Below are 15,468 nucleotides of genomic sequence, written 5' to 3' on the forward strand. Positions count from 1 at the left end.
TTCAAAATCTACCACTCACATTCTATATCCTTTACGTTCTAGAATCTAAACCATCTTTTCTAGCGCGAAATTTGCGCTAGAAAAGACGTAAACACTGACATCGCTGTCAATGGCGCACCCGGAGCCATCAGCGACGCACGTGTCTTCTGCGCGGCAGAAGTTGAAGCCGGCGCAATGAGTTTAAAGACGCGAGACCAAACACTGAGGCAGCTGTAAGATCACTGACTTTAATTGAAGCGTTTTAAGCCGCCGCGTGCGTCGCCGCTTGTGCCGCTCCGTGAGTTAGTTTAAGACGTTAAAGGAGCGGGTTGTGCTTTGGTTTGGGTGTAAATATTGTAACTTCTCGCTCAGGTCAGTAATGCTGGTTTAGTGCTCACAAGTTGTCACTTTATTTCTTGAACAGAGTTGGTTAATGTTGGCCGTAACCATGGTGATTGAACAGGAACATCAAGAACCACCTGGTCTCCTGAGCCCGCTCTTAGCTCCGCCCCAGAGACCACACGCACGCGCACTAGAGACTAGGGTCGCTACAATATGAGTAAAATAACTGTTATGTTGTGATGTGATGTAGCATTTATTTAGGTGGGTTAATGTGCAATATACATATTTATACATCTAAGTAAATAATAAGTCAAAGTAATATTGTTTAATTGCTGGATTAATTAATTGGAGCTTATATTTTGTAATAGTATTTGTATTCTACAGTTGTTAAATATGGTCTTGTGTTTAATGCTGTTAATATGATGTATTGTGTGTAGTGTAAAATATTTTCATATTCTATTTTTTATACTGCTAAGTTGATTGATTTATAGTGGTTCTAGTTGACTGTTATGCTAGTTTTTGAAGGTTTTTACCTGACTTTGATGCCAATGGATCTGCAAAATTAAAGAGTGGAAATGTATCTAAAGGCATTAAACTTCAAGTGTGGGGAACAGCCCAGTCAAACCAGTAATACACTTACAAACATAGTATCAGCTGAAACAGCTGCCCCAATAACAATACTCAACATGCTCTTGTTCAGAAGTTGTTCCTCTAGTAAAACACATGAATGTGTGTTAGCTAGCAGCTTGTGATTTGTAAGTTGTAACTTCTGTTAATAAACAGTTTATAAACCAGATAAATTGAGTTTATTTCACTCTGCAGTTAAGCCTTGTGTTTGATAGTCGTCCTTGTTCATGTGTCTTCAACTTAATTGAGCCAAGTAGCTTGTGTTATGCTGTTGTTATTATTATACATTATGCAAAAATGGCATGAGTTCAGCCGGACTCATTAGGTCCAGACCTGAACCTAAACCTCTGGATTCGAATCCGGACTTGAACCTGAACGTGGGTTTAGGTATGCATCCCTAATTAGACGTAAATTAGAATTACAGGCAGTCATTTAAATAAATAGAGCTCCAATTTCAGTGGGATAGGAGTTTGCCCTTCACTATACAAATAAAGTCTACTTACTTACCCTCTAGTAAATGACAATATACAATATCAAGTAGGGTTTTTGTTTTTTTAAATATTGAAATTCAGTCATTTCTAACTGTAAAGTTGATATTCCCACTACTAAACTATTACACCACTCACTAAGCGTGAGTGGTGTAATAGTTTACTTTTAAACCAAATTGTCTTTGAACCAAAATGATCCCCGTAAAAATAAGCATTTTCAGAAACAACATGACTTAATCATTTTTACCTTTGTAGTACTTTGCACAAAATCAAAGTGTTCTCTGCAAAACACTGAGATCAAAGTAACTCTTTATTTTCACAGAATGAGAAACTAGCAATAAGATCTTAAAACCATAAGAAACAAAAAACATTGTCACCAGATCAGCCAGATTTCCCTTGTGTCTCATGTTCCACCCGGGAAAGCCAAAGCAAAAAGGTATTGCTTCATTAAAATCAAGAATCTAAATTTCTGAAGGGTAATAAAAGACAATACTGTATTTCAGATAACAAAACTGGCAGCAAAAAATAATTGTCTTGTCTCTTCTCACTGAAAATAAAAGTCTGTTTTGTTTATGCACAGGAAATTAAAATTAAAAGAAAAAGTAAAATTGAAAATTGAAAAATGAAAACTGTGATTGATCAATGTAAGGAATAACAAAAAAGAAGCAGGTAAAGGTTTGTGTGGAGGATTTTCATTCGTTGTGTTTATCTGCTCAAAATAAAAAGCCTAAAAGATGTGCAACAGATTTGTACTTACGGTAAACAAAATGCAGAAAAATACAAAGTGTTGACTTGGTGGGGCCAGTAAAACTTTCACCAATAGAAAACGAGGCTACCTTGTCACCTATTGGCCATTGGCTCGTCAATCAAACACAACGTTCTTAGCTTAAAAAAGGAGCAAATCCAAACTAAAGGGATTCTCTGAGATTCCTTCCAGCTATGGCGTGCGTAGACGCAGACAAGGGGTCTAAAAGCAGACTATACATTTTATTGATCATTTGAAAGCTTAGGTGAGTGAGTTTTTTCATATGGGCGTTTCTTAATTACGCCCATATGATTATGCTTTGAGGTAGAAGGATGTGGTAGCAGCAGCAGGTTGTAAACATGCACATTTTCCAGCGTAAGGAGCGTTACTTGTTATGCAGCAGTGGCGGGGGGGCTAGTCACTCATATGCACCATTCGAAAAAGGACCAACAGTCATTCTTCTCTTTCCTTAGAAAAGCCTCTTAAAAACATTTAATCAAACACATTTAGGCACACAAACACAAACAGATAACCTGGTTATTGACACTAAAGGCCAGCACATTTTGCAGGATTTTAGATTCTTAAACTATTCTTAAACGTGGGACAAAAAGTGCATACTAAAGACTCGTATGAGATCTAAATGATCCTCCAAGCGCAAACACTACAGAGACAAAAATTGTGAGCTAATAAAGCTAGCACACCTAGCATCAGATGTTTCCATCTGGAGAAAAGCAAGTGTTGAAAACGATCAGCGCATAAAAGCTGAACTATAATTATTTCATAAAATGTGGATCAGAAAAAATGTTTGCTGACGATAGATGACGCAGTAGCTCTCTCTGTACAGTATCTTATTTCAGCAGCTTCTCTGTTCCACGCAGCGTGTACACACTGGACACGTGAGGAACTACTTTCACCCTTTTTCTAACAATTTTTTAAAGAATGTTTCAACCTGGACTAATAGCAATGTTTTGTGTCCTGGTTATCTTGAATTTGGGGAATAACAACTAACTTTATATCTTAACGAGAGGCGGTACTAAAGTAATTATGATTTTTTTTTCCATTTGCCATGTTTGTATCCTGTGCGTCAGTCATTGCGTCTTCCTCTGGCGCTCTGCTTTGTTGGCTGACACCACACTCATGAGCAGCACAACCTGTAGCGTACTCTTTGGTTTAAACGTGGTTCTAGAATCCACTTACCGTCATTACTCGCTTCTCGCTTCAGCATCTGCACAGCTCCCACATACTTCTTCAGCTGGACTTTGAGTACCTCATTTTCTCTGCAAACACAAACACTTAAACAACGAGAGCTAAGACACCCGTGACATTTTCTGGCATTATTAGAATCAGATTTGTGGAGCAGGATATGTTTACTGGGTCGCCCTGACTGAAAACGATAAGTGAGTTTTGTTTGGAGACAGTGTGGGAAATATTGTAGTCCGAGTGTATGCTTGTTAAATGTTAGAAGAAGCAAATTGGAAGAGTTCATCCATGAGTGATCTGACAACGTAGCGAAAGACTGCAAAGAAAACAATAGTCGTACAATACATTCACTTAAATGACAGTGAGCTGCGGATTATTATCACATGTTGATCATATACTTACAATTATTTGTGCATTTAAAATTCCTAACCAAATTAACCCTGCTAAAAAGAGATGTAACTAAATACACATCCGGCTGCACAGTATTATCCTTTTATTAAATTGATGGAAAGATATGATTTTTTCAAATGAAAGGATATATGTCACTTGAACACCACATTCATACAGTGTCCAGCCCAATGACAAGAAGACCACCACTTTGGGTCTGTGAGGTTTGAACCCACGACAACAAACTAAGTCTATTCAATAACACAGCAATAAGAGCCAATTCACTAATATAATATAAACAGCAATTTGTGGAATATTTGGAATATTTCTAATGGATTTTGTTTAAAAAGCACTCTTTCACTGACTTTGGGGCTTTTTATTTATTATTAATGAATTATTCATATTATTAAGTGGTTATTTTTAATGATGGTGTCTCCATGTTCAGTGACACAAGCTCCACGGTTGTGGCACTGTGAAACATGGCTACAGCTAGAGAAAGAGGGACACTACTTCCGGTTTGTTGTCAGCTTTTTCTGCATTTATTTCACTTATCTGCGCCTCCACACCACCTTTTAACTTATCTTTATGTAATGCATAGGGTTTGGATAATGTTAAATTACATTATGCACTGGAAATATAATATTTGACACAGGTTCTGTGCAGGGTAAACAGGAAGGGGTCAGCCCTATGTTCCCCGGTACCCATGTTCCCGAGACCTGGGTTAGGTTTAGATAAGATAAGATAAGATAAGATATTCCTTTATTGTCCCACATGGGGAAATTTCATTGGTGCAACGCAGGTAGATACAGAGGTAGATACAGAAGAACAGATCACTTATAGGAAGTCTGAAAAACACTTTCAGTAGAAGATCTCCTATAAATAAATAAAAAATAAAAACTCCCATAGACAAATAAATAAATAAATACCATTGCATGTGATCACGACTGTAATTGCACATGAATATGTGTCACAACAGCACATAGATTGCACATGAATTTCACAGTAATTGCGCATGAATTGCACATGAATTCCAACAGCAATTGCACATATTTGGGGTTAGGGTTTGGGTTAAGGTTATATAATTCTATAGTTTATGCTGTAAAAGCATATATTTATGCACAATTATTGGGAATGGGCAACCTGAACCAGTAGACTATGCTAGTATTAGCGTAGTTCCCCGACTGTGAAACATAGGTACCGGTCTAGCTTTGTTTTGCTGAGCATGTTGGTTCATTAAGTAGTAATCACTGGAAATACAACATTCCATCATAAGAAAGAGTAAGTATTTGGTGTAAAAATATCTGCTCCATAGCGAACCCATGGGGACAAGGCTAATATCATCTCAATATTGTCAATGCCATTGTTAAAAAATAGAGGTCATTGCAGATGACATCATAGAATTCTGAATTTTAGCAGTGAGACAAAAACGCATGAGAATCAATAGTGAGAAATAACATTTTCTCCTGTAAGAGCTCAAAACACAAATAAAATGTGAAAAACCTAGGAAAATCTAACAATAAATGTAAACATCTCCAAGTCTGCGAAATATTTACTTTGTACCTGACTAATAGAAGAAAATCAAACAGTTGTAGAAAAGCAGATACAAACCAAGAACATTGCACGCTCACATTTATCACTGGTAAAGACTTTGCAATCATACATAAGTTGAACTCATTACCTTTCCCTCCTTAAAGGACAAATATGATGCATTATTTGTATTATTTTTGTGTTATCAGCCGTTAAACATGCTCTTGATATGAGTAGCTTTAGTTTGGCATATCATGTGTTTTGGCGCCATCTACTGGTTGCAGAGGGAATTACACAAGTTAATAACGCACAACTGGAAAGTTTTCTGAGAGATGCTAGGTAGCCACACAATTGTACTGATCATGATTATTTATATATTTATCATGCATTTATACAGAGAAACCCAATGAGAGAAACAATCTTTCGTGAGATGTTTGTTGTGATGACGCTGCTGGGCATGTTTCAATCCCAGAATGCATTTGCGTAAGTCAAATGTCACACCCTGACAAGAGGGTGGCAATACTATGGACATGTCAGTGGTGCCGACAAGGGCAAACCAACTAGCGAAAAGCAATATGACGACTCCTACGTGCATTCTGTTTTGTTATAGATGCATGTGGAGCACTGAAAATGAAGACGCGCATGCGCTGCGCAGTGCGTTATCAGTTATTTGCGATGAAAGACAGGCTTAACAGCGTGATAAAAACATTCGACGCAGCATTTCGGGAAAGACCGGTCGGTGAGTCGGCGAAATAATTGAAAAATAAAAGATTTTAACGTTTTTTCAGCAAAATGCTGATATTTTTTTTTCAGTCGGCTAGTTTCATAGCGGGTCGGTCGGGTTACAGCAAACAGACATATTATTTGCCTAGCCTGAGGAAACAATGTTAGAACATGGTTAAAAGCTCAAAAAAGTTAATTTAGCATTATATGTGCCAGTTGAAGTGTCCTAAATCTCCAACTTATGCAAACAAGCTGCCGTAAATTTCCAACTATAAGCCACTACTTTTTCACATGATTTGAACAGTGCGGCCTGTACAACCGTGCAGATAATTTATAGATTAACGGACTCGTGGGGTCCTCGAGAAGGAAGCGCAAGACACATGAAAGAAGACTTTGGTGGTTTTAGTTTGCTCTCTCTTGCTCGATATTGAATATATTTTTTGTCAATATCGCCAACTCTATTTATTTGGTTGGAATGGATTTGTAACTTAAGTTTCAAGGAATTTTAAGTCATTCTTCTGTAAACTTTTAAGCTGTGATTGCATCCATGACCCTAATCTAGAGTTATGCTGTTGTCATTTACATTTCAGTCCCATTGTCTCCCTCGAACATGGCCCCGCTCTCGGTTTGAAACAGTGATTATTCAGCGGCCTGCTTATCTGCCTTTTTCACTGTCTAACCCAACGATTCAAGCTCACAAATCTCGCTGACTCTATGTGACGATCCAGACATTGCAGCGCTATCTTACTGCCACAACCAATAGCAGTGTGACAGTGCGGTTGCAGATATCCTGATAAATGGAATATAAATGAGAATTAGGAAGGTTACAAAAGTGCCAGAATGTGAGGGAGCTGACCTTTTAAATGGCTCACTTACTCATCACTGTCAACCAGCATTAGTATCGCTTTGCCAACTTATCACATGCAATAATAATATAAAACATACTAATTGTTACAAAAGAATTGTTAGTAATTGTTGGAAAGTAGTGAATTTCCTTTGTAAGTAACTTGGCTATGTTTTTATATATTTACGCACATCTTCAGTAAGAGTGGGGATGTTGATTTTGCTTTGTCTGGTATGTTCCACAGACATATATACTGTACACACATATGGCATCAAACTAATATCACTAGCATTTGTTCAGTTATAGGTGTTTTTATTGCCAAACAAATACTTAAAAAAAAACATTCTCACAGTGAACAGTGTCGCCTCTTGACAGACCTGACCTTTTAGCTTGGCCTGGTGGCGCAGCGACTTGCAAAATGATTCGTACTCCTTGAACCTTTCCACATTTTGTCACGTTACAACCACAAAGTTAAAGAGCTATATCAACACACTTGAGAAGACAAAGAAAAAATATATGTGCATATATATATTCAATAGCAGCTCTGGTTTTATGTTGAGGGCTGTTGTCCTGCTGAAGGTGAACCTCTGGCCCAGGCTCAAGTCTTCTGCAGACACCAAAAGGTTTTCTTCCAAGACCTCCCCTGTCTCTGTCTTCTGCCAAACTTCAAATGGGACTTCTTTTGTTTGCCCGTAGGCTTTATTAGACAGAGTGAAACGGGGATGAGAGAGAAGGGAGGACACGCAGCAAACCGTCGAAGTTGGGACTCAAACACACAACACTGCGTCCGACCGCACCCTGAGCCTAGCACACGCACACCGTGCTACAACCACTCGAGCACCGGACAGCACGCAAACAAGGGCTTCTTATGTCTGTTTTTCAACAATGGCTTTCTTCTTGACACTCTTCCATAAAGGCCAGATTTGTGTAGTGCATGACTCACAGATTCCCTGTCCATCTGAGATGTGGAGCTCTGCAGCTACTCCAGAGCTTGGCCTGTAAGTTTTGGTGGACAGCCATGTCTTGGTAGTTCTGTAGTTGCGCCATTCTTTTTCATGTGCACGTAAAGGTGTGGAACCAGCTGCTCTTTGCCTTGTAGTTTCTTGTTTAGTGCATTGGAATGATGAGTAAGATCAACTAAAAATACAAGATTTGCCAGTCACAGAGGGTCAGTCCATGAAGAGGATGGATTCTCTTTCAAAAACTAATCGATTTCTGATCTCAGCGTGTAAAACCGTTGGAGCACAGAGCCGCGGCTGAGCCAGCACACATCAGAGTGGTAGAGTACATCACCATATTCAGAATCCACATCAGATAGGAAAGCTTGAAATTCTCTGTGGTATAGTCTTCTAGCTTGAATTATGTTGACCTTTTTTTACAACAGTGTCCATCATATCACCCAGCTGGACTGTCTTGGCACTAGTGCTTCTTGGTGAATTATGCAGTGTATTTTAAAGTTTCACCACTGTTCTTTTTACCTTATCACACAATGATGCCATTCCTTTGCGCTCGCCCCGCGTGACTGAAGCTCCAACAACTCTGGTTTCCGAAAAGCTTGCCCCATTTAAGCCCTATTTGTTCAATTGCCTCGGACACGGTATCAAAAATATCTTCACCGGTGGTTGTGCCTTTAGTCTCATCATGTCAAGCAGCTCCTCCGGTCACCAAAAGGTATCAGCTATTCCCCGCAAAAAATGAACAGCTGAGCAGGAGACAGGTCTGTGGGATCTGTGCTCTCATCGCATGCTATCGAGTAAAAATCAAAAGCACATGCTTTGTCTCTCAGCTGAAGTTTCAAGTTAGCTGACAAAGTCCTCGATTCGCCGCACCACTGTATTTCTGGATAAGCTCACGTTGTAGAAAAAGCTTCAGTTGTAGTCATCTGGACTCAGTTTGAAAAAATAGACGTTTCGACTCTAATCCAAGAGTCATTGTCAATAAAAGAATTTAGATCGAGAACTCCGATATTAATACTGTTCTGTGGTAAGACCCGCCCATTGGGAGGAGCCTTCCTGAAGTAGAAAGAGTTGTTTGTTTCAACAGAAACTCCCCCCTTGTATCTACCGAGCTAGCCTATTCAGAATCTTAATGGGCTATTAGAATCCTCTTTGTCTTTGTGAGACCCTGGCTCAACCACCCTGAGTACCTGATTAGCATCTAAATGCCCTGGTCCTCTACCTTTCCAGGGGTTCAGTAACCCATTATAAATAACAGGAAGATTAAACCTTAGCCCTCCATTTCTGTTTAAAGAAGGTCTTTCTTTTTTAACAAAAATAGCTTCCTTGACTCCTCTTTCAAACCATCTTTTCTCCCTGCTTAAAACCTTCACCTCACCGTCTTCAAACGAGTGATTAGAGGCTTCAAGATGGAGATGCACGGCACTCTGAGGTCCTGAACTTGTATTTCTTCTGTGCTGATAAAGCCTCTTGTGTAGAGGCTGTTTTGTCTCACCTATGTAACGTTCTTTACAGCTTTCTTCACTGCATTGGATCGAATAAACTACATTGCTCTGTTTTTGAGTCGGCAACTTGTCCTTAGGGTGAACCAGTTTTTGTCTTAAAGTGTTTCCTGGTTTAAAATAAACAGAGACTTCGTGTTGTCTAAAAATTCTCTGCAGAGTCGAAACGTCTATTTTTTCAAACTGAGTCCAGATGACTACAACTGAAGCTTTTTCTACTATGGAACACGCCTGGACGAATGAGGGATTACACCGACATAAGCTCACGTTGTTGAAATCCTGCACTTTTTCTGGGCACATTATTTCCGTGACTTTGATGAGGCGCCGTTTTATGAAATCACCATCTGAAAATGGCAATTTAGCAACTGCATAGCTTGCATGCTGTTGTAGCATTTTCCTGTATTTTGTAAGCGCGGGGGGAAAAAACTGTTGTTGGGCTTGTAAGCTAGCTGCCATTTGCTTGAATTTCCGTGTTCGTTCATCACCGGTGTATGATGAGTAGTTCTGATGTTTGATCATAGTGCCTTCAGACATTATACTCTTTCATCACAACAACATTTTCATTAAAAATCAAACAATAATCACTTTCCTTGAAGAAATAATAATTCTCCCACCGTGTTTGAAGTCTCCTGCACTCACTTGCTATTTGCGTTTCTTTGTTGCGCCATTTCTGCTAATTTGTGGTCAAAGTTTTTTGGGGCGGAGAGAAGCACCTGTTTCTGTGGGTGGCTCCATCTAGTGTTGAAACTGAGAAGTGGAGCACAGAGGAGCTCAAGCCTCTTGAGCAAACCATATGTGGACCATAATATATTCCATAATATATTATATTATATTTTCAAAACTTGCTGGGGCCAATAAAAAATTGGACCGCGGGCCATGGCCGTAGTTGGACCTTGTGTTACAAGGTGGGCACCTGCGACTTATTGACAGGTGCGGCCCATTATGTATAATTTAGATTTTCTTTGTAAATTTCATTGGTACAGCGTTTATTAGGTAGTGCTCTATGGCCCAAAATATACGGTATTTACAAATAAAGACACTAAAAAATCTGGACAGCCACTCCACTAAATATATAAAAAAAAATATATTAGAAAAGAGAGGGTAATTTTTTATTGTCGGACAAAGAATGGGAAAGTAAATGCAATTCACAATAGAGGACGACAAAATCACGTGTTTGGAAATAATTCTGTTGAAAGAATGTGACCCAACGTAACACCATGTCAAAGTGCTCATAATTCACAAGGAAACACTGAACGTTGGAGAACTTGTGGTTGCCAGGAGACAAACCATTGTTATGTCTTCTTGAACTGTCCTGTTACACCAGTGGTTCTTAACCTGGGTTCGATCAAACCCCAGGGTTTCGGTGAGTCAATCTCAGGGGTTCGGCGGAGGTCAAGACACACATCCGACTCATATGATTTGTGATGACACGCCCCGCTTGGCCCATCTGTGCTGCAGGGAATTTGGTGCGCTCAGTAGTCGGCTTGTGACGTGATGGTACGTCCTGTGATTTCTTTCTTAATATTTTAGACTGAATCAAAGCCCACCTTTCTGGACAAAGTCTTGGTACCAGCTTGCAACTAAAAGGGCCAAAAGGACCAAGGAAATCGACCAGAGTCTAACCTGTATCAAAACTCCAGTTGGGATAAGACCTGTCACCAAAAGGGCCAAAAGGACCAGTCCCAACAGACCTGTATCAAAGCCCTCCTTTCTGGGCTAAGACTGGGCAATAGCATGGCCCAAAGAGGGCCAAAAGGACCAGGCCAGAGCCCCCAGAGATTAGCCTGAATCTATGCCCTTATATCTGGGTTAAGACACGGCACCAGCCGGGCCCCAAAAGGGCCAAAAGCCTCTGGGGCCATTTCCCTTGTCCTTTTCTATAACTACTATACTATGGTAGTACTACTATAGTATAGTACTAACTACAAATATTATTTGCGAGCAATCCTTTTTGAGGATGCAGGACATAAAAATGAAGAAAAGGAAAAGACTGTTGCGAAAATGACTTGAGCACTTGCCAAGGTGAAGCCGCACATTTCTGAACTGGTCTCTGAAAGGCAACAGCAAAAGTCCCACCGATTTGCAGTAAATATTCATTATGTTTTTGTTTTTGTGTGAAAATGTTCTTTGAACACAGATGATGCCAGTAAAATATATACCTATGTTTTGAATTCGAAAACATATTTTATATTTCCAATTAAGAAGGGTTCGGTGAATGTGTTTATGAAAACTGGTGGGGTTCAGTACCTCCAAAAAGGTTAAGAACCACTGTGTTACACAAACATAGTGGTCAGGGCGATGTGGACTAATTTCAACACCACCATCCCACTCAATTTCAGAACAATGCCTCAAAACCCCTGTCATGGACACAATGGATGGATATCTTTGGAACGTGCTTCTGGCAACTGGGAAGAAGGTCATCACAAAAACATGGATGACACACATTGCGCCAACGATTAAGGGCAGGACCGACATCATATCAACATATGAACAATTTAAAATTAAAAATCACTTTTGGAGGAAAATATTTGATGACAAATGACAAATTTGACAATGAGGACTTCTATGCCACCTCTTCCTTATTTTCGTATTACATTTTTTACATATATTTTTTTTCTATCTGGTCCCCCCCAGTTTTGTTTTAGTTAATTTAGTTACTGCATTAGCAAGACGGGGCAAGCTAGCATTTATTTATTTCCCCATTGTAAGTCCCTCTACTGTCATAGATGAACTGCTAATACAAGAAAAAGGAAAGGCTACTAAAGAGCATGTTTTAACTCCTCATCTCCCCCTCAGATAGTCCCACGTCACCACGACAGAGACATACTTGTGTGAGAGAGCAAATTCCTGCATCACATACCTCCGTTACAATCGGCTCCCCAACAAAGCGGAAGCCTTCTCTGGGGAAATTTGAGCAGAGAGTGTAAACAGGCAGCTGACGAGCTATATTACGCTTCCTGTCATCGGGGCCATGTAAATACGCCATTGTCCCCACTTCTTTTCCTTCTATAGTGCTCAAACAATGGCCTCAGATGCGCACTACATTTTCAAATCCAATTTCCCAGCTTGCCGATACAGCGAGGTTGAGCCGGTTTCCCCCTGGGTAGAGCCATGGACTTCCCCTCATGCTCAATCAAACAGATTTTATTCATGTACATTCAACAGGAGTTCTCCATGTATGCGTTATAGTGTTTGCAGAGATAATACAAATTAACAGCCCTACTTTGATGTATTACCTTACACCTTTTTAAATCGTTCATCTTTGGAATTATCATATTTGCATTTAATTTGTCGATTAGGTTGGAATAATTAATCCCTTAACTGCTAATAACATCTGTGGGGTATCAATTCTAAACGAAACAATATGTCACGATGCAGTGATTAGCATTTTAAACAAATAGTCGGGAGACAAGTCTTCACCTCAACATGTGTACAGAGCAATGTAGGTCTGTCAGATGTAGATTTGTGTAATGGGAGATATGCATGAATATATATTTATGCTAATTTGTGATGTACAGAAAAGGCAGTGAGTCATCAAATAATGGAAAATATGTTTTTCTTAAATGTCTCGGGTATAAACGAGTGTAATTCATTCAATCAAGGATATAAATTATGTGCGATCCTTACAATGACATAGAGAAGGTGTCTTGCCCAAGAGCACAACAGCAGTAGTCTGGGGAATCTAGACGTTAATCTGGCCATACCTCCTTGCCAATGACCAATCCTGGTTAGTACTTGGATGGGAGACTGCAGTAACACCAGGAGCCATAGTGGGGCGGCTAGAGGAAATGATGTTGGCACCCACATTGCCTTGTAAAACGCTTTGAGTGCCTTGAAGGTGAATGTAAGTGCCATATAAATACACTGCAATAATAATAATAATAATCTTTCAGCTGTCACTCAGTAATGTCATTAGACTTTTATGCCACAATCCAGTCTCATTAGAGCTAAGTAACTTTTTCATTCACCTGGAATAAGCTCACTAAGATCACAACAGTAACAAAATAATCTAAAACAAAGTATATTAAAAAAAAATGATGTGGCCATTACTCCTGAAACCTTAAACTGTGACCATAGACTGCATTCATTTTCTTTAACTACTGGTAAATTAAATCCAACACATTAAATACTGGACTTGACTCTAAGGCAAGAGAGTGTAACTTTCTGTAGGTGGAATGTCACCTGCATGAGTCTATGGAAATAAAAATGAAAATCATACTTCTGAACATTCTCCGTGGATATTGATCATTTCATGTGCTGCTATGGAATATTTTAGCTAAAGGAACAACATTTCTATGGAAGCAATCAGGACGATACTCTTCCTTCAGGCCAAGTACGAGTCAGGTCAGTGGAGAAGCAAGCCCACTCCCGGTAAGGACACAGATTTTTAAACGTTTTTTAGTGCAATAAAAACATCCAAAATTAAAAACGTGCTTTTATTTCAGTAATTTCTTTGGCTTACTTGGAGTTGAAATTTCACCCCAAAATATTTGTTACAGACAGAAATGCTAATTTAAATGTATAGAGTACACAAATGGAAACACAAATCATAACAGTGGCTTAGTATTATTTTGTGTATTTTTATTTTGAATACCAGCATATTTATTATAAAAGGCAGAATAAAAAGTGTTTAGTTTTGCTGTCCTCTCCAGTATTGTCTCAAGCCAGTACACCAGTCCCTTGGTTTTTGCGTTCATTACATCTAGTTTATGGAGGTTTTTTGGCAGTTTAGAACCAATTGCAGCCGATTCAGGTCTATTTTACTGTGCCTGAATATTATTACATTTTTTGTAGATGTTATTATGATTACTGCAATGGAAAAAAGCCAAAGCACCATCCTAGTTTGTGAAATGTGTGAAAAATGTAGTTTTGCAATTATCTCTGTTTGAAAATGATCAAACTGGTTAAACAACTGGCTAATTAGGCAGAACAAACAAATGTGAACTGATCTTTCTTATCAAAATGTCTGCTTTGTTTTTATTTTAAAATGTTCAATCTACATGGAAATTAGGGCTTTCATCGTTCAATGCCTAAAGTAAGCATTTATCTGAAACATAGGGCACATAGGGGCATTAGAAACAAATTGGGGAAGACCTTCACCAAGACCTTTATTTATTTCCATCCTGTTAAAAACTGGCCACTCTAAGCCGATAACATCAACCTCCAAAATCCAAAGGCACAAAATTGAAATGGGAAGATATTGTCATACTGATGTGATTAAAATGCCCAGTAACAGTATATCACTTAGGTTTTTCCTCAGATTCAGCTTTTCTGGACTGTTCCCCTAGTCGACACCTCTTTGGCAAACTTAATTTAGCGATTGTAGCATTATTCAGAAGTTGAGTGATGGATACAACTCTACAAAGCCCAGAGGAAGTTACACTGTATGACAATTTCCCACAATGTTTTATGGTAATGTTTAAGGAAAAACTGCAATCCTTTATATACGTTGACATTTAATTCTGTGCTATGATAACAGTATAAAAGTGCGAGTCTGTTATTTTTGCCTTTGGGGAGAAGCGAGTTTCCAGTGTGGTAAAGCTATAGATGAAGTATTAAGTAGAAAGTTCATCTGATGAGCCATATTTTATTAAAGAGGCAAGAAATGATATCGCAGTGAATCCTTGCCTGGAAGATACATCAAACAATTTAGTTGGTAAATCTGGGAGGAAAAATGCTAAACGTAACTGATAAATTATTTTATGTACCCTTGCAGTACATTATTTTTCTATAAACATAACTTTAAAATGGCATATTTCCATTAATTCCTTAATCCAACAATGATTTGTTTGTATGTTTGTTTCCCCAAGACGATAAACCGGGATGAGGGGGCTTTTATATTCGGTATACTGTCCTGACAAAGTTGGACTGCAGATGGCGCTGTCATCCTGCCTAAACTCTAGTCTGAAAAAACGTGTGAAAGTCGACTCTCGACTCCGACAGTTTACCACATGTCCTCCCTTCTCTCACATCCCCATAAGTTTACTCAGATGAGTTCCACGGGCCAAAAAATCCTTTAAAAAAGAACCTTTTAAAATCAATTATCAGAAGGCCAAATCAACCTTGTAGGACCAATCATTTATTTTTCCTAAATAATTTCTAAAAATGTTATTGCTGTAGTTTGATTACTTCTATAGCTTGATAATTA

The 15,468-nt window shown here is 38.9% G+C and overlaps 1 protein-coding gene across 1 annotated transcript in view; it reads right to left on the reverse strand.

Moving 5' to 3' along the window:
- snx29 (sorting nexin 29) overlaps positions 1-15,468 on the reverse strand; it is a 195,350-nt gene that overhangs the window by 145,597 nt on the left and 34,285 nt on the right. The window contains exon 14 of the mRNA XM_072456919.1: positions 3,379-3,458. Within this exon, the coding sequence (XP_072313020.1) occupies positions 3,379-3,458 (80 nt within the window). The remainder of the gene's footprint in view (positions 1-3,378; positions 3,459-15,468) is intronic.

This window comes from Eucyclogobius newberryi, unplaced genomic scaffold, assembly GCF_026437365.1.
Source record: "Eucyclogobius newberryi isolate DKJ021-1_F unplaced genomic scaffold, fEucNew1.0.hap1 SCAF_20, whole genome shotgun sequence".
Lineage (NCBI taxonomy): Eukaryota > Metazoa > Chordata > Actinopteri > Gobiiformes > Gobiidae > Eucyclogobius > Eucyclogobius newberryi.